This window comes from Antechinus flavipes, chromosome 2 (assembly GCF_016432865.1).
Source record: "Antechinus flavipes isolate AdamAnt ecotype Samford, QLD, Australia chromosome 2, AdamAnt_v2, whole genome shotgun sequence".
Taxonomy (NCBI): domain Eukaryota; kingdom Metazoa; phylum Chordata; class Mammalia; order Dasyuromorphia; family Dasyuridae; genus Antechinus; species Antechinus flavipes.
This window is the reverse complement of record NC_067399.1, coordinates 226,586,938-226,607,687: the sequence shown is the minus strand read 5'-3', so window position 1 is coordinate 226,607,687 and position 20,750 is coordinate 226,586,938. Positions and strand designations below refer to the sequence as shown.

General features: G+C 33.3%; 1 protein-coding gene across 8 annotated transcripts in view; it reads right to left on the bottom strand.

Annotated features, from left to right (window-relative positions):
• The window catches only part of DTNB (dystrobrevin beta), a 361,849-nt gene that overhangs the window by 218,405 nt on the left and 122,694 nt on the right, over positions 1-20,750 (bottom strand). For all 8 annotated transcript variants that reach the window (XM_051976347.1, XM_051976345.1, XM_051976351.1 and 5 more), the window contains exon 6: positions 13,573-13,727. In XM_051976347.1, coding sequence (XP_051832307.1) covers positions 13,573-13,727 — 155 coding nt within the window. The remainder of the gene's footprint in view (positions 1-13,572; positions 13,728-20,750) is intronic.

Genomic DNA, 20,750 nt, shown 5'->3' with positions numbered 1-20,750 from the left:
CTCCCCTCTCCCCTCCCAAGACAACAAGCAATTTGATATAGGTTAAACATGTGGAGATCTTCTAAACATATGTCCATATTCATCATGTTGTGCAAAAAAGAAAAAAAAATCAGATCAAAAGAGAAAATACGTAAGAAAAAGAAAAAAACAAGCAAAAAAACAAAAATAAAAAGGTAAAAATACTGTGCTTTGATCTACATTCAAATTCCATAGCTCTCTCTTTGGATATGGATGACACTTTTTATCACAAATTAATTAAAACTGTCTTGAATCACTTCATTGTTGAAAAAATCCAAGTCCATCATAGTTGAGGATGATTAATTTATTGAAAATGTTCTTACCTAGTTAGATATTAAGGCTAATTGTCTAAAGCTATTTTGTAGCGGTTCTACCTATATCAGTAGGGAATATTTTGTTTTAGGTCCATTAAATGGAATTTTGTAACTCTCATTTTGCAAAACTAAGTGCTATTAATATTTCAGAAGGATGAATTAAGGTTCATACATCCCATTCTGAATTAAGTAGAATAGCTACTACCCCTAGTCAAACTGCAAGCAAACACTAGCAGATTTTAATAATGCTGAGCACTTCTAGAAAATAGGGAATTTTTTTTTGTTTTGTTTTTAATATTTTATTTTATTTTATAATAACTTTATATTGACAGAGTCCATGCCAGGGTAATTTTTTTTACAACATTATCCCTTGCACTCGCTTCTGTTCCGATTTTTCCCCTCCCTCCCTCTCCCCTCTCCCCTAGATGGCAAGCAGTCCTTTACATGTTAGATATGTTGCGATATATCCTAGATACAATATATGTTGCAGAACCGAACAGTTCTCTTGTTGCACAGGGAGAATTGGATTCAGAAGGTGGTGTGTAGCTTTGAATAGCCATAGCAGAATATGGCCCCACTATCCCAATCATGCCTTCTGTAATATAACACTGTACTCATTTCTAGTTAGAATCAGATGCTGAAAATCTCCAGCAAGTTTGTTAATGCAACACAGTTCTAAATCTCTGTCTCTCACCCTAAGTAGAATTCCAACCTAAATTTGAATAATGGAATTCACAAAAAGGCAAAAGCCACTTCTTACTAGAGTCTAGGATGAGTTGACAGGCCTAGTTTGATTCTATCCTCTCTCTAATCAAGATGCTCTCCTACTTCACATCTGGAAATGATGGTTAGGATTGTGCTCTACCCTTTGCCACCAACCCTGTCCTCTAAGTCCATTTTCTGGTGTCCCAAAATAGATTTTTGGCTCTGGCCTCTCTATGAATAATCTCTAAGTGGCAGGTTATAATCTCCCATGTAGTACTCCCATCAGCCTTGCTACAGGCTTTCTACACTGGGGCTATTTCTTCTGGTGTTTCCAATAGGAACACTAGTAGTATGCCTCTTAGAGCATCCATGTTGCCCAGCCTGCTCCTGAGCTGTGCTGGCCATATTTTCTGATGTAGCTGCAGCATACATTGGCTTTTTCCCCAGATATGACTATGACAAATGCCAAAAGGGCTCTAATTTCAAGTAAATTTGAAGGGTATATATACATACATACATACACACACACATTGCCCAGTTCTGTCTCTGAGTGATCTGCAGAAGTTACCTCTGACCACTGTTCCTCTGACAGACCATGGCCTACATCCCACTGGCTTTAAGTCTCAAGTCTTCCTCTTCTCTACGTTGCTTCACAACTCCAAGTTGCCATACTTGACTCCATCTTCTTGTAGGGTCTTGGGCTAGATGAATAAGCTTGCTGCTATCTCTCCCCACACCTCACTGTAACTTCTGTCACATCTTAGATCAATTGTGGAAAAACTGGTCACCTCTAAGATTTCTCATGTTACTATGTTATATCTAGAAGTCTAGCAAATGTTTTAAATTTCTTTTTCCCTGAACTTAAACACCAAAAAAAGGGACATTTCATATAACAAAACAATAGGATTATATGTAAAACTATGAATCTCTATTTTATACTGCTTGTGGTTTTTTAAAAAGATGTAATAATTCCATATATTAATTTCAAAACTATCCTGTTTATTTGTGCTTACTTCTGAACTTCATTTCATTCCCTCCTGTGCATTTTTAAAAACTGTTTCAATGATTTTCTTTCTTTGGGTACAATTATTGCTAACTCTCTCTTCTCCTTTCAATGTCTCCTTAACTAAAAATCTAAGAGAATAAAAAAACTTGTAACAATCACAGTTTAGTAACAGTTTTGTTTTTTTTTTTCAAAAAGGTATGCCTCTTTTTACATCTTGTATTTATTACCTATCTTTTAGGAAATGAAAAATATGCTTCATATCCCAAGGTCCTTTGGTTATGTGGTTGGTCATTTCACTGGTTAAAGTTAAATCTTTCAAAGTCAGTTTTCTTTATGATGTTGTTGTCCTTGTATAAATTATTTTCCTGGTTCTTCTCACTTCGTTTGATATTACTTCATATATGTATCTTACTAGGATTCTCTGAAACTGTCTTAGTCATCATTTCTTGCATCATAATAGTATTCCATTGTATTCATATTCTACAAGTCGCTTAGCTATTTCTCAATTAGTAGATACTCCCTTACATTCTAGGACTTGTTATTTTGTTTTGTGTTGTTTTTACAATTCCCTCTTCTAAATCAAGAATCTTATTTTGCTTGTTACCATTCCTAATCCAGCATTTCTTCTATGATTACCGTTGTTTCTTTGTTGAATCTGATATAGTCCTTTTTTTCCTCAATAGTATTTTATTTTTCCAAATACATATAAACATAGTTTTCAACTTTTTTTGGCAAAACTTTGTGTTCCAAACTTTTCTTCTTTTCTTCCTTATCCGCCCCAAGAAAGCAAGAAATTGATATGTGTGCAATCCTTTTAAACGTATTTCCATGTTTGTCATGCTATGCAAGAAAAAAAATCATACCAAAAAGGAAAAAAAAAAAACACGAAAAAGAAAAAAACAAACAAAAAAAGATGAAAATTCTATGTTTCAATCCACATTCAGTTTTCATAGTTCTATCTCTGGATATAGATGGCATTTTCCATTCCTAGTTATTGGAATTGCCTTCCATCACCACATTGTTGAGAAGAGTCAAATCCATCACAGGTGATCATCACATAATCTTGTTATTGTGTATAGTGTTCTCTTGGTTCTGCTCACTTCACATAGAGTCTGATACAGTTCTTTACCAAAATGCTGTGCATGTTCAAATCTCCTATATCAATTTTAGATAAAAATATGATTCCTCTGATGCCTGTTTCCCCCACCCCTTCCTCCATGATTGTACACTTCTTGAGCACCCCAATTATGACAATTGATCATTTTACCTTTTTCTTCCTTTCTACACATGTATATTACTTTTATACTCCTTTTCTCTTCATGATCAGTCTAACATGTGGCCTATGAATAGATTTTTCTTTAATGTAAAACTATGTTCTATTTAATATTTTATTATAGATTTACTTTAATGGTATAGTTCTATAACTTCCTCTTACATTATCTTTGTCTGATTTTTGTATCAATATTATACTTGACTTATAAAAGGAACTGAATAACCTATCATTTTACTCTATATTCTAAGAGTAAAGCATTTATTCACAAATCCATATAAATGTAATAACTTTTCACAAGTCTTAAAAGATTTCTCTAAGAATAATTTATTTAAGCTATGAATTTCCTCTATGATTTTAGTATTTGATATTTTTGTAAATAATTTTCCATTCAATTTTAGAGTCCCAAATTGATTAGCATATCTTTTTTTTTTTCTTCCTTTCTCTCTATTCACATAGGATATCATACCCTTACCTGCAGGTGTTCTGCCTAAACAAATAGAAATTTTGATCACTGAAACCTCCCAAGAAATTTTTTCTCAATAATAGGAATTTAACACTAAAGTCTTACCTTTGAGTATTTCAATATTGATATTTTGATATTTAGTATCTTTACTATCTCTTATCATATATATTGTTTTTGCAATCCCACAAGTCCATACTTTTAATTTATGTAATTTATAATTTCATCATGTTTGTGTAAATACTTTTCCATTTAATTTTACAATCCCAAATTGATTAGCATATCTTTTTTTTCTTCTTTCCCTTCTCTCTATTCACATAGGATATCATATCCTTACTTACAGGTGTTCTCTCTAAAGGAACATAAATTTTGATAGCTGAAATTTCCCAAATTTCAGCTAGGGCCACAACTTAAAACCCAAATGACACTGGCTCTCATAGATTGACAAACGAAATAGGTCTATTTCATCATGATCTATAAATGCAATATATAAAATCTTATGCAGCTATTGCCAACATGAAGGAAATCACAAATCCACTCCTCTAAAAAAATGAAGGACTGGAAGAGAATATGTGAGGATGAAATAGGAATTGAATGAAAAAAGAAATATGGAAAATCATCTGCAAAAATCTGTACAATTTTTCATCAAAAAAAGAGTAGAGTAACCACATTTGGTCTTAACTGTTACAGTCTCATGAATTTTAAGAGGAGATAGAAATGGAACTAGAGAGAACAAAGACAAGGAAAAAACCAGGTGAATTGGATCAAATCTACACAAAGAGAGAGGAGTTGTGGTTTCTTAATGGTAGCTTGGGGGGGGGGGGAATAAGGGAAAGAATCTAAAACTCAAAAATTTTAAAAACATGTTTTAAAAATGTTTCAAATGTAATTGGGAGATGTGAAAACTGGGACACTAATAAATTGTTAATGGAGTTGTGAACTAATCTAACCATTCTGGAGAGCATTTTGAAACTATGCCTAAAAGGCTATCAAACTATGCATAGCTTTAGATCCAACAGTATCTTTACTGGACCTGTATCCCAAAGAGAGGACAAAAAAGGGAAAAGGACCCACATGTGCCAAAATGTTTGATCAGCCCTTTTTGTAGTGACAAGGAACCATAAATTGAGTGGATGCCCAGGAGCTAGGGAATGGATGAATAAGTTATGATATGAATGGAATGAAATATTATTGTTCTATAAGAAATGATGAGCAGGCTGATTTCAGAAAGACCTAGAGAGAGTTACATGATCTGGTGCTAAGTGAAGTGAATAGAATCAAGAGAATATTTTATCCAGTCATAACAAGATTATGTGATGATCAACTGTGATGGACTTAATTTTTTTCAACAATGAGGCAAGTCAGGCCAATTCCAATAGATAGAGAGAAATATCTACATCCAGAAAGACTGGGGACTGAAGATGATGAGGACTGAATATGGATCACCACACAGTAGTTTCACCTTTTTGTTGTTGTTTTTTCTTTCGCACTTTTTCTTTTTTTATCTGATTTTTTTATATCACGATAAATGAGGAAATACATTTAGAAGAATTGCATATGTTTAACTTATATTGGATTGCTTGCTGTCTAGGGAGATGTAGGGGAGAAAGGGAGAAAAAGGTTTTGAACGGGTGAATTTTGAAAACTATCTTTACATGTATTTTGAAAAATAAAAAGCTATTTTTTACATAATAATAAATAAATGTAACTTGGAGAAAATAATTAATTAAAAAAAAAAAAAGCTGTGTACTAGAAGTGACATAATTGTGGAGGTACTAGGGGATAGATTTAAAAGATAGAGAAAATAAAAGAAAATCAAGGGAAAAAAATCAAGCTATATTACTGCCAATCTATTATATCTACTTTCCAGTCTCTCTAACTTTCCAGTGAAATATATTCCTACTCACCATTTTTTAAAATGAACTTTGCTTAATACAACATAAAAAATCTGAGGCCTTTCAAATGGAAGGGCCCTTTTCCTCTCTTCCTTCTCTCATATCATTAAGATATCTTCCCATACTATCTGTTTAATCCCACTATCTTGGATGAAGAAATGTCCTTGCTCCTTGCTCCTTGTTAAAGCCAATCCATTTACATATTCCCTTGGTATTATTCCTTATCATTTCCTCCAACAGATTGTCCCCAATATCATACCCACTTTTTCTTTGCTTTCTTCTTTTTTCCTGGATTCATCTATGCTGCCTAAAAATATGCCCATATTCTCACTATCCTTAAAAAAAAATCTTCAATTGATACAACCATGCTTAATAACTATCTTTTTCTATTTCTCCTTCTTTTCTAAACTAAACTGCTTAAGAAATCCATCTATACTAGGTACCTTCACTTCCTGTCCTACTAAATTCTTTACAATCAAGCTTCCTATCTAATCATTTAATAAAAACTACCCTAAGATTACCAATGATCTCTTAATTGACAAATTTAATGAGCCTTTCTCAATCTTCATCCTTTTGACTTCACTAAGTCCTTAATATTGATCATTTTTTTCCTTCTGGATGTAATGTCCTTTCTTTTTTTCATGATACTTGTTTCTCTTTATTCTCTTACTTATATGATTTCTCCTCAGTGTCCACTGGATATTCATTTATACTATGTCTACAAAGCATGGGTATCCTCCAAAGCTCTGTTCTCGGCATTTTTTCTTTTTATTCCATAAAGTCTTTATTTGGAGATAAGATCCTCCTAAGGCCCCACAGATTCAATTACCATCTTGGTGCAGATATTTGCTGTGTCAATAAATTTAAATTTAATTTCTTCCTTGAGCCATAATCTCACAGTATCAATAGCCTTGTGACATCTCAAACTAGATATCACCTAAGAGTCTCAAATTAAGACTATCCAAAACAGATCTCATTATCTTCTCCCCTGAATCCTCTTCTCTTCCTAACATTCCTATCACTATCAAGGTGATTATTTATTTTCTTCCCAGACAGCCATGTTGTCAACATTGACTCATCACTCTCTTCATAGATATAATTAACTTCCAAGTCTTATTCACATCTCATATACATCCTTTTCCCTCCAATCAACTAACCGATACCTTAAATTCAAAAATGCATTCTCTTCTACCTGAACAGTTGCAAATGCCTTCTAATTGATCTGACTCTTTTTTTCTCTACCCATTTCAATCCCTCTTCTATATAGCTGCCAAAATGATTTTCCTAAAATATAGTTCTGCTTGTATTACCTCCTACTCAATAAAATCAAGTGTGTCTTATTATCTCTAGGATAAAATCCTTTGTCACTTAAAGCTCTTTACCCCCTGACTACTTCTTACCTTTCTACTCTTCCCATATATTATTCCCCTCCACGCACTCTACTAAGCAGAAATATTGGCCTTGCTGCTATTGACAAATAACATTTCATCTCCAAGTCTTTCCACAGTCTATATGCTATGATTCTCTCCAACCCCCTCTCCCTTTTCATCACTACCTCTTAATTTCCAGTTTCTTTTAAGACTAACTTCAAATGGTACCTTATTTTGAAGGTTTTTCCTGTTCATCCTACTTACTTACCTCAGTGTCTTATTCATGAAGAATATATTCTACCAAATCTTGTGTACAATTTGTATGTGCCTAGTCATTTACCTGTTTGTCTATCAGAATGTGAGTTCTTGGAAGGTAAGGATTGTTTTTGCTTTTCATTACATATCCCCAATTCTTCGCACAATGCTTAGAATACACTAAGTACTTAATAAACACTTAAAGACTAAATGACTAGTAAAACTGTCATTTTGTCAACTAAATAAGAAAGGTGTCCCTTTTGTTTAATAGTGACCAAACTAAAAGCGAGAACAATTATTTTCAGTAAAAACATCATATTCCAGACAATGTGTAGCTATAAACATTGTGAAGTTGGCTTCAGTTTTACCACTGCTATGGAATTTCACCATCTGCTTTACAATAGCATAAAATGTGGACTGGCAAAGGCTTAAAGTCTCTTATTATTTTACAAGAGCAATTCTGTGAATAAATACTTTCGAAAGAGATCCTTAAACATTTAACAAATAATATATATCTGACAAAGTGAACTAAAATGCAAAAGTAGATTATGTTTTTTTCCATATTAATAACAGATTAGATATAAAACAGGAGAAAGTATGTTCATCTAACATGTTTGTAATGTCACAGAGAAAATCCATTATAATCTAAGTTCAACAAAAAGCAACAAAAAGGTAAAAATATTATGTTGTGATCCACATTTAATCCCCATAATTCTCTCTCTGGATGCAAATGGCTCTCACCATTTCTACTGGCTTTGGCCTGAATCACTTCATTACTGAAAAGACCAAGTCTATCACAGTTGATCATCACATAATCTTGTTGATGCTCTGTACAACTGAAACTCAAAATTTTTTTTATTATTATTTTTTAAAATAACTTTTTATTGATAGAACTCATGCAGGGTAATTTTTTTACAACATTATCCCTTGCATTCACTTCTGTTCCGATTTTTCCCCTCCCTCCCTCTACCCCCTCCCCTAGATGGCAAGCAATCCTTTACATGTTGAATAGGTTACAGTATATCCTGGATATAATATACGTGTGCAGAACCGAACAATTTTCTTGTTGCACAGGGAGAACTGAATTCAGAAGGTATAAATAATCCGGGAAGAAAAACAAAAATGCAAGCAGTTTATATTCATCTCCCAGTGTTCTTTCTTTGGGTGTAGCTGCTTCTGCCAACTTTGATCATTTGAAACTTAATTAGCTCTCTTTATGGAAGAGATCCACTTCCATCAGAATACATCCTCAAACAGTATCATTGTTGAGGTATATATAATGATCTCCTGATTCTGCTCATTTCACTCAGCATCAGTTCATGTAAGTCTCGCCAGTCCTCTCTGTATTCATCCTGCTGGTCATTCCTTACAGAACAATAATATTCCATAATGTTCATATACCACAATTTACTCAACCATTCTCCAATTGATGGGCATCCATTCATTTTCCAGCTTCTAGTCACTACAAACAGGGCTGCCACAAACATTTTAGCACATACAGGTCCCTTTCCCTTCTTTAGTATCTCTTTGGGGTATAAGCCCAGTAGAAACACTGCTGGATCAAAGGGTATGCACAGTTTGATAACTTTTTGAGCATTGAAACTCAAAATTTTAAAAACAAATGTAAAAAAAATTGTTTTACATGAAACTGGGGAAAATAAAAATATTAAATATAAAAAACAATGATATTAAAATATCATTGGGTTTTTTTTTCTTTTTTATATTTAATAGATATTCCCCTGGAAAAAAATCTTAGTCATTTTTTCATAATATTATTTCATCTAATCTATGAAGCTGCTGAGAATCTTTACTGAACAGTAAAAAATATTTGGGCACTTAAGCATATTTAATGGGAAACCCTTTTTGATAATGTTACAAAATCAGCATCAGGAAGAAATTTGGACTGAGAATGCAAGAAAGACATGTTTTCTTCATCATCTTCCTCTTTTATAAATATTAAAGATTTTTACATGAGTACAGACTCTGTTCTATGCAAAGATAAGTCAGTTATCCCAGTAGCATTTGGAAATACATATTTTATTTGACAGTATTTGTAAATAATGCCTTTTCAAAATAACTTTCAATGTGGAAATACTTCCATATGCCATAAATATTGGCTAGGAAAGAAAATGGCTTTACCAGTTTCCTAACTGGAAAGAAAAATGCATTCTAATGTATATATCACATTATGCTACTTCATATACACATTTAGTAATTGTGTCTCCTTAAAATTAAAAGTAAAGAGCTTTTTAGGATTATAGTCTCAATTTTAATAAAAGTTACATAGTCTCATGTTAAAATAGAATTAGGAATTCAATGATAATTTACTCAGATTATAAACAAGTCAGCTAATGAAAGTAAAATTCTGAAGAATAACTGAATGAGTGAAAACATTTACTAAATACTTATTAGGAACCAGATATAGTGCTAAATGCTGAGAATATAAAAAGGAGAAATAGTCCCTACCTTGAAGGAACTAACGAGCTAAGAAGAGGCAATATATATAGGATAGTGATGGCCAAGCTAGAATTAAGCTACAGCGATGGTGAGTGGAGTGACAGGGCAATTAAATCAGTCAATAAATATTTATTAAGCACATGCTAGGCACTGTGCTAAGGACTGGGAATACAAAAGAAAAAAAGATAGTCCCCATCCTTAGGGAGCTTATAATGTAATGGAGGAAAACAATATATAAAAGGAAGTGGAAAGGAAGTAAGGAGAAGAGAAGGCATACAATCCAAGAGTATGATGACAAAATCTAGAGCAGTATACCAAGAAAGAAAATGTTACATATGACTAGCCTGGGTACCCTCTTTATATGGAAGTTTTGAGAGCTCTCTATCTTTCCCCTTTCCAATCAAAGGAAAGGGATCTTTTCCAGAAGCAAAGGTAATATTGACTTGATTATAGCACCTAGTGGTAAAAGTAAGAAAAGATAATGGGAGAAAGAGAACAATAGCAAGATGATGGTGTGGTTCAGTTTTTGGAGCCATTGAGATCTTACTAATCATCATGTTACCAGTCAGGAGCTAGAGATGAAATTGGATAATAAAGGAGGAAGCAGAGTGACATGGAAGGATGGGTGAATAACAAGGGCCAGACAGATAGAATAAATGCTCAACAATCAGCACAAGTCTCAGAGTAGAAACTGGAAAGCCACTTGAGATGTGCTTGAGATAGGGAGGAAGAAGACAGGTTCCTAGGATCAGGGCAGACTTAATAAGTTTTCAACAAACAGCCAAGCCCCAGGGCAGGAGTTTAAGAAATTCAACTGGGAAAAGACATGGCAAGAAACAAGATGGCATTGCAGGAATGAAGTACGGCCAAAACAAAAGTTAGGAAATGTGAAATGGAGTGTTGTATGGGGTTGTTGTTCATTTTTCATTTTTCATTTTTATTTTTTTTATTTTTTATTTATTTTTTATTTTTATTTATTTATTTTTTTTTTTTGCTGAGGCAATTGGGGTTAAGTGACTTGCCCAGGGTCACACAGTTAGACAGTGTCTGAGACCAGATTTGAACTCAGGTCCTCCTGACTTCAGGGCTGGTGCTCTATCCACTGCGCCACCTAGCTGCCCCCATTTTTCATTTTTAAAGAGAACCAATGCCATCACAAGGGAGATGTCTTGGTTTGTAAGTGAATTGGATATGAGTGGGGTAAAGCTGAGCAAAGTCATCAAACTCACTCTCTCTTCCAGTCTTTGGAGTCCAGTGGCAAAACAAAGGACAAGAGGCCCAGGAGAAAGTGGGTGATTTTGACCTTTCTAAATGTCTCAGTTTGTCTGAGGACATGCCCATTATATGACAAAGGGACAGGTAAGAGTTGAGACAAAAGATGGCTCAATTTATCATCACGAAGATATTAATTTGTAAGGGCAAAGCCATCAGAATTTCTTGTCAGAACAGAAAACAATTGCTATTTACACTCATTCTAAGCCATCAAAATCTAAATACTGAATCACAGAAGCTTGGGTTGAGGCTGTTACTAGCCCTTCAATAAAAGCCAGAGAGATATGGCTTTAAAGGCTAATCAAGTAGCTCCATTTAAAACACAATGGGATTTTTAAGGCTATCTTTTCAGAACTATATTTTTTAAAAATTAAAAATGAAAAGGGAGGGGAAGGAAAAGAAGAAAATGAGTTCAAATCTGACCTTAGACACCTCCAGAAAAAGAAATGATCAAACTAAATAAAGTGTTGTATGTGAAAAATAGTATAGACCAGGATGGCTGAAACACAGGAATACACTGAAACAAATAAGGTATAAGAAGACTAAAAAGTTTTAGTGGATAAGGAGAGGTCTATTGAGGAAGGCAGGATAATGAGAACAAAAGTCATCCAGGTTCCTAGCCTCATGGCAGGTAGTTATTGTTATTGTATAGTATAGTTACGTGCTATAGGAAATGTGTCTCACAATAGGCACAAATAAGATGAGGTATGTGCCAAGAAAAATCACAGCAATGAGGAGGTAGAAACAGGCATGCCCTCAGTTATTTACCTTTACCTACTGCTTGCTAAAGGTGAAAATAGAACCAGGCTGTGCTTGATATTGTAGGTACACAAAAATGTTCCATTCTACAACTTTCAAAGTAATCATTTAAGGAAGTAGCCAGAATCTCAGAAATGAAAGAAATTTCAAAGGCCATCTAATAAATATGTACCTGAACAAGAGGTCATTCTATAACAGAGCCAACAAGTGAACATCTAGCATTTGCTTAAAAACTTCTACAAATAGGGAACCAGATATAGCCTGAGAGAGCCCATGCCGTCCCTGGAAATCTCTAATATTAGGAAGTTCCTCCTTAAATGGGCTAAAAATATGCCTCCCTGCATCTCTAACCCATTGTTCCTTGTACCCTCTAGCATCAAGCAGAACACATAGCTATTCCTTCTCATCCATGAAAGCCCTTGAAATACTGCATATAGTATCATACCTATATCTGGACATATTGTAATTAATAACCCTTCTACAGTGGAATATAAGCTCTTTGATAGTAAGGATATCATTTTCTCCTTTTACTTAACTACCTTGTACATGATAGGCATCTAACCAATATCTTATGTATCACATAATAACAAGCTTGAAAGGGATCTCAAAAAGAGTTCAACCTGTATAGGAATTTCTCATATAACTTATATGTACATTGGGCATCCTGACCTCACTTAAAGAAAAATATCTAATGAAGAAAAACTCACAGTGACTTGCAAATAGGAAAGGCTTAACTTAACTGAACTTATTACTCTTTTCAATTCCATTTTTGGAAAGTTCTAATTCTTAAAAAAGTATTTTTCTTATAAAATCTGTCTTTCTAAAAAATAAGCAAAAATCAAATTAAATTTAAAAATCTGGCTTTCTGTAAGAAAAGACCACTGCTTCTAGTAGTACTTTTTGAAACCAGGAGGAAGTCTAGTCCCTCTTCTAAATGAAAATCTTTCAAATATTCAAGGAAAGCTATTCATTCCTTCCCAAGTTTTTTTTTAAGATTAAATATCCGCAATTACATTAACATGATCTCAACAACTTTTATCATGCAAGTTATCATCCTCTCAATACCTTCCAGCTTTTCAATGTCCTTAAAATGTGGTGTCAAGAACACAAAACTCTAAACTGGTCCAACAAGGACCAAGTACAATAGGATTGTCATATCTCAAGTCCTCAATGCCAGATCTCTCAATGTAGTCTAAGATAAAATGATTATTTTGGATAATTATATCAGTTGTTGACACATGCTGAACTTATTTCTATTTCATTAAAACTTTTTAGATGAACTACTGAATGTAATCATCTCCTATCTTCTTCTACTAGCTAAGTTGATCTTTTGAGTAAAAGTCTAGTGATATATATGAACAATTTATCTTAAATAGAAAAATGAGATATTTCAATAAAATGTGTATAGACAAAAGATTTGTGGTTTCATCAGCAAAGGGAACTTCTACCAAAGTGTGTTACAATCCATTTAAAAACTTAAATTATGTTTTATGAAGTTGCTTCTAGAGGGAATGAAGGCCATTATCTATCATAATGTAAAATGTTTCAAGTTTCATGATTTTTTTCAGAACCATGCACAAACAAAAAGTTTTTGATTACAAAATGATCCCCTTCCCCAATTTTATTTTTCAATTCTCCCAATCCCACCTTGCTCCACCCCTAAGTTCTACATATTCTAGATGCTATTTCATAAGCAACTGGGTAATCAAATCTATCCCGAAGTAAGAGAATTAAGTCCCTTCTAGTTCTAAGAGTCTAAGAATATAAAATAACATCAATTGTATTTACCTGCTGTGGAAAACATGTTCTTACTGAATGTTCTGTGTATCCAAAAGAAGGGCCTTCAAAAACAGCTGTAGGGAGCTTCAAAACTTCCTTCAGAAACTGGTCAAACTTAGTGAATATCATTAAGCCATTGGAATCTGACATCTGTGAGAAAATATCTGCAAGCACAAAGCAGAATGAAAAGAGTATTATCATATTAGGTTATATTATATTAATATATTATATTATCCTTCTTTAAACTTCTACATAACTCTTGCCACCAGTTATCAATTTGAAAGTATTACAAAATAACTGTGACTTATATATCAGGATATAATCTATTCTAATTCTTTTTTTCCATTAATGGCTCACTCTGTTTCAAACCTTTAACCTTTTCCCAACCATCTAATAATGAAATCTAACAATTTAATCTTATATGAGTCAGCTATATTTTTGTACCTTTGAATTTAAGAAAAAAATATATACACTTGAATACCAATAAAGTGCCATATGAAAGTCTATATGTTGGTGAAGGGTGTTCAAATGAAATGATACTTGTATACCAGGGGTAAGATTCACAAATGCGAGAGCTTCAAAGCCCTTACAGATCATTTTTATTATACAGATGAAAAAACTGAGACCTAAAGAAGTATGCCATGTATGATTTAATAGGTAGAAAGAGTATATGTCCATTTTCTGATCAGCATATATCAAATTTAAATAAAAAGACTACTGTAATGATTATTAAATAACAAATTATTGGCAAAACCCAGTGTTTTTTTTTTACTTTCCTATAACCTCCTTTTCTACTAGGACAAATCAGCATCTAAAGGACCTTGTGGATAATGAGATTGGCTTAACTTTCTCTTCAATGTTGTTCAGAACCCATCCAAGTACGGAAGCTGATGTCTTCTACTCAGACTTGGGTGGGGGGGTAATCCTTTGTCTAGATTGCTGAGGCTGGGGGGTGCTTTGGGAGTGAACATGATCCAAGTCATGTACCTAATCTCTCATTGGAATGGGTCCACTTTCATTATAATATTTATTCTTCTCATTAATTGTTTGATTGCCACTCCCTGTTACAAGAGTTGATTCTATGAGGGATCTTTGGCATTCAAGAGGGTCACTGACGCCTTTTATTAATTACTCACTAGCATAATTAATAAAATGATTACTACGTTTCTTGCACTTTTTATATATCATATTGCCTTAAATTCAAATTCCTTCCATCTCAAGGACAATATGAAGGTCCACACAGAGACAGGTAGTGGTGTAGTAGATAGAGTACTAGGCCAAAATTAGGAAGCCCCAAGTTCAAATCAAGCCTCAAATACTACTAACTGTGTAACCCTGGGCAAGTTGCTTAATCTCTGCTTACCTCAGTTTCCTTAACTGTAAACTGTGAATAGGTATACTCTCAACTCATAGGATTGTTGTCAGTATCAAATGGGATAACATTTGTAAGAAAAAGCTTAGTAGAGTGAATGGTCCATAATAGATGCTATATAAATATTTATTCCCTTCCCTTCCCTTGTCTTTTGCCACTTCCACAAAAGGGTAGCTGCTGTTGTCAATATAACATTTTTTTTTTTTACTAAATTTGTTTTACTTTTTCTTTGGAAACAAAAACCTTTCTGATGGCAGGTAGTTAATTCTTTCTTGCCTAAAATTAATATAGAATTCTCCTCAGAAACAATGGGGCTAGGGTAAGGAAATGGAGGAAGAATAATCATGCATTTAGAAACCATGTCTTCACTGAATGAATAGGAATTTAGGAATTGGACTTGTACCAACAGGAAATCCTATGTATCACAGACAGACAAAATCATAAGTTAAACAAACACAAGAAAACAAGAGAAATTAGCTATTTCCAAATCCTTTTGTCAAACACGAAAGGCCATCCCAATGAGAATATAAGGGAAGCAGCAAGAAGAAAAATACAAAAAGTAGATTAAAAAAAACCAAACAGATGGGCTGGGATTATCAATACAATTGCTATCTAGGGATGTACCAAGTTAAGGATCCCAGAGCCTCAGAACCAGCACTGACCTGGATTTGGTCCTTTCTTCCTTTGGCATCTGGTATCTCTATCTCTCACTACTGAATCAGAGGGATAATGGCTGCTAGAATCCTTTCCCTGCACTTGAACAAGTCCAGAATTCTGGTCCATGGATCAACATAAAGAACAAAGCAAGGAAGATCTAACCAGAGGCCACCTTGAATACAAACCCATGGGAATCCTTCCATGTTCATAGAACATTCAGACCTGAGTAAAAATGTTCTTATCTGCTCTGAACTGATCACAACTTAAGAAATTCCTGGCCCACTTTAAAGAAACTCAAGAAAAAAAATTAAAGAAACTCTCTAATCTATAGCCCCAATTACCTCCAAATCAAAAAGCAATGGGCTTAACTTCTCAATCACAATCTTTTTGTTAACTGGCTGAAGATCATACTTCCGAGAAATCCAGTCTCTTATTTAGCAGGCATTGGTAAAGATAGACAGGCTTAGCTTAAGCAATCTAACCCTGTTTTCTAGAAATCTGAATCCCATTTATGTGAATACTACCAATTTGAAAACTGCCCAACTTTTGTGTACTACATTAAAGAAAACATTCAGCTTAATAAAGACATCTTGCAAAGTATAAGAACCCTTCTAGATATTTAAGCTGAAGCATCAAGTACTAATGAAAAAATGACAAGTGTATAGTTAATATATTAAGGGATCAAAAATAGTCTCCAAAACATTTTTGAAACAAACAAGAAATAGTTACACCTAGAAAAAGTGTTATTTTAAAAACTCACTTAGTAATAGAATTTTAAAAGTAAACTAATGGATTTAGAAAACAAAATGATAAATTTGTAAGATAATGACAGAAGCACAAACAATAGATTAACAGGAATTTCAGATGATCCTCAAAAAAAAAAAAAAAAAAACCTTGCATTTAATAATAGATAACATCTATATATTGCTTTAAGATTTTTTTTAATGCCTTACAAATATTATCTCATTTGATTCTTCCAGCATCTTTGGGAGTCCATGATATTACTATCATCTTTACAGAGAAAACAGGAAGAGAAGAATTAAAGTGATTTGCCCAAAGTTACACAGCTGGGGTCATCTTGACTCCAACAATATTCTATCCACCATGCCACCTAGCTGCAACACCTAGAATACACAACAAACTAAAGAACATTTTGCCTTAGTGAACATTTTACAGGCAGAAAATACACAAGACACCAGATGGGAGAAATCCTAAATTTAATCCCAAAGATATGGAATCATAAAATATATACATAAAATATAAGAAAATATTATTTGGTAATAAATAAAATCAAATAAAAATGTGAATTAGAGAAAAAGCATCAAAGTTATATAAAATATATAATATTTTGTAAATGTGTATATGGAACTTGACTATAAATTTATATACCATGTAGCATGATTATATTATTTACACACAGAAGAATTCACTTCAAATAAAATATAGAATTTCTCAACAAATGACAACATGAAAGCATGAAAGGGAAAAGAAAATCCAAAATGACAGAATAAATTATTTATGAAAATAATAACATCTTAAGACTTAAGCATTAATATACAGGTTTGACACCTAGAAACCTTTTTAATTATAAAAGAAATAAATTGGGATAGAATGCACATCATGCTAATCAACATAAAGTATAAAGTACATGAAAAATTCATTATTATTTAAAATTTTTTCCCAAATACATGTAAAGATGGTTTTCAACATTCATTGATATTTATTATTTAAAAGAGACTTAATAAACATGAAAAAGTTATAAGAACAAAAAAGGGAAAAGAGGAAGAAAGATATTCCCAAAGACAAAAAGCTCCTCTAGCTAGACTAATAAAGGGGTTTATAACTCATTTGATAAGAATTAAAATATTGAAACCTAGTAATAATTTTTAATCTATTATCTTTGAGAAACTTTTGAAATTATTCTTCTACCATTCTACTAATGAACTTGATCAGAATATATTATACATTTCCCTTTATTCTCTACTTCTCCTTTCTCTTTATTATATTCCCTTTCTGCAATTTAATCTCACATAATACACTGAATTTACCTAAAGAGGGTATTGGAGGATTTAATCTATGGTGTTTGAAAGCTGATCCTCTACCATGACTTCTCCCCCCCTCCCTTTTTTTTTTTTTAACATTTCACTTCTGACTCTATTTGCTTATGTATTTTTAGAGAGAAATCTCTCGATAGACCCATGATTGTTGTTTTCTTTTCTTTTTTAATCCAAAAGGTGTCTTCCTCTTTCTGGATATTTTTGTTTCAATCCTCTCTACTAATGGAGTAATTTGTTTCATATCTAATTTCTTCCTTCTCTATAGTTATTTAATTTCTTGTATTTCAAAATGTTTGCAAGTCAAATAATATACGCACATCTGTTTTGTTTTCTTTTGGTAGGAATGTTTCAAATGCTTTTTATTGAATGCCTGCCTTTTTCATTAATGATCTGACTCAGATCTGTAGGGTATGTCATTTTAGGTTGCATTCTGAACTACCATTCATTTATATTTGAAGGTAATTTGAATACTGCTTGCTTTATTTGTTGTAATTGGAACTGTTAGATTTAGCCACTCTGTGTCTTGAAGTTTGAGATATAGGGTGTTTTCCCCTAAAAATAATCTGTACATTTTTTCAATTGGTGTTCTGTCTTCTGTATTCAAAAGTTCTGGACAGTTTCCAAGTGTTATATCTCACCTTATGGCATTTAGGTTTTTTAATTTGATGATTAATTTAATGATCCTTAAATTGTCTCCCATAAATTCTGTCTCCAAAATCAATGAATTTCACTTGAATAAAGATTTGGGGTTTTTTTTTTAATATTTTGCATTTTGCTTCCCTTCTTCCAGCCTGACCTCAATTCAGTGTATCTATTTTCCCAATCTATTGTTTTATTTCACTCCTTTGAAGACTCACAACCATGTATTTAGATTGACTATTCCAAAGCTCCTTAAACTGTGGGTTGTGACCTCATATGGGGTTGTGACAAATTTAGCAAGAATGAAAGGTTTCTGAATGTAATCAATTCAAAAATCAAATGTGTAATGAATCCAAGGTGTTTTTGGCAGCACTTATCCATGCTGCATCATGCTTTTTCACTACATTCTTGGTTCTGAACATATAACACACATACTCTGTGCTAAGCATGCACAAATGCTGCCAGAAACACCTCAGCTCAGATCCAAGATGGGGTTATGCAAAAGTTTCTTAGGTGAAAGAGGGTTATTAACAGAAAAAGTTTAAGAAGCCCTGACCTATTTTGCCAATTTGTTATGGAGGACATAAATTCTATCTAACTTCTATAAATTCTATCTAACTAAATTCCTTCTGACCTCTCTTGATTCTAAACATTTTGCTGCAGTTTCATTATCTCTTGAAAATTCACAAAATGATGTTTTATCACATATTCCTTTGCAATTGTTTTAAAAGAGGTTTGTAATTTGTGGAAAAACTTTGGTGTTCACATTCATGTTCATATCTAACTTTAGGATCTTCTTTGTCTGATTTATCTGTTCATACTTTAGATTTTTAATTGAATTTTCTTATTCTTGAAATCTAAATGTCAATCAACCTGAAATTTTTGTCTAAGAAAGTGAGAAAGAAAAAAAAAATCAAAACCAAAAAAAGTCTGTTTCCCTCTCAGGAACTAAATTGAAGGAAAACAAAAATACAGAAAAAAAAAAACAAACTGTAGGCTAAATTTCCTAATGAATAGTAATGTAAACATTTTAAATGAAATACTACTTAGAAGTTTACAGCAATACATCACAAAGATCATTCACTATGACCAGATGAAATTTATACCAGGAAAGCTTCTATTTTAGGAAAAGAATAACTGACCAGATCAGTAAAAGTTAAGATGGGGGAGAAAAGGTAGGAACTTGCCTGAGTTCTCCCCTAAGCCCCTCCAAATATCTTTAAATAATGAATCTAAACAATTTTTAGAGGATCAAAACACAAAAAAGTGAAGTGAAACAATTTTCCAGCCCAAGGTAGTGTGGAAGCTCAGGGGTCTGTGGCATTGGAGTAATTTTGAAGTATAATCACAGTGAAGGTTATACCAGCAGAGTCCCAGCCCCAGAAAAAGGAACAGGCCTGTGGGGCCTCTAAATTGGCAGTGGTGGCAGTGATCTCCAGATCTCTCCATCCATAGAGGCCAAAGACAGGAAAAGTTTGATATACTAGGATGTGAGTCCCAACCCAGGAAATGGCTTTGGAAGTCACTGAAATGCAGAGGCTGCAATAGTGCTAGTAGCATCAGGGACTGGGGCAGTGGCAGCAATCATGGTGTGACTGAGGCAGCAACAGCCTCCCAGTAGCAACATTAACAGCTTTCAGAGATCTCACAAGTTCCCGAAGAGCTAGTCAAAGTGAGTTTTCAGGGAGCTCTTTACTGGTACTATGACAGGACTCTGTTGTTTTGCCTACACTTGGATCTGGGTAGCAATACTGATTCACAGTAGAAGTCCCCTAGAAGGGCCTCAAAAAGTTGTACAAAACCCCTGAAACTTGGGACATTACACCCTACACCCAGGAAACAGAGCCCTACTTTAACAAAGAGTTAAAAGACAAAGAATAGACTGGGGAAATAAGCAAATAACAGACAAAGATTCTGACACAAAAACCTACTCTGGTGACAAGGAAGATCAAAATATACACTAAGAAGATGATAACAAAGTCAAAACTCCTGCATCTAAAGCCTCCAAGAAAGATAAGAATTGGTCTCAGGACATGGAACTATTCAAAAAGGATTTTGAAAATCAAGTAAAAGAGGTAGAAGAAAAATTGGGAAGAGAAATGAGAGTGATGCAAAAGGAAACACAAAAATCTAACAAAGAGAAGAATTCCTAAAAAGCAAAATTGACCAAATGTAAAAGGAGATACAAAAGCTCACTGAGAAAAACAATTCTTTAAAAATTAGAACTGAGCAAGTAGAAGCTAATTAAGATAAAATAAAACAAAACCAAAAGAATGGAAAAAAAACAGGAGGAAAATGTGAAATATCTAATTGGAAAAAAAAAACCTCTTACCTAGAAAATAGATCCAGGAGAGAGATAATTTACATATTTTTGGTCTACCTGAAAGCTATAATTTAAAAAGAAGCCCAGATATCATCTTTCAAGACATTATTAAGGAAAACTGCCCTGATATTCTAGAACC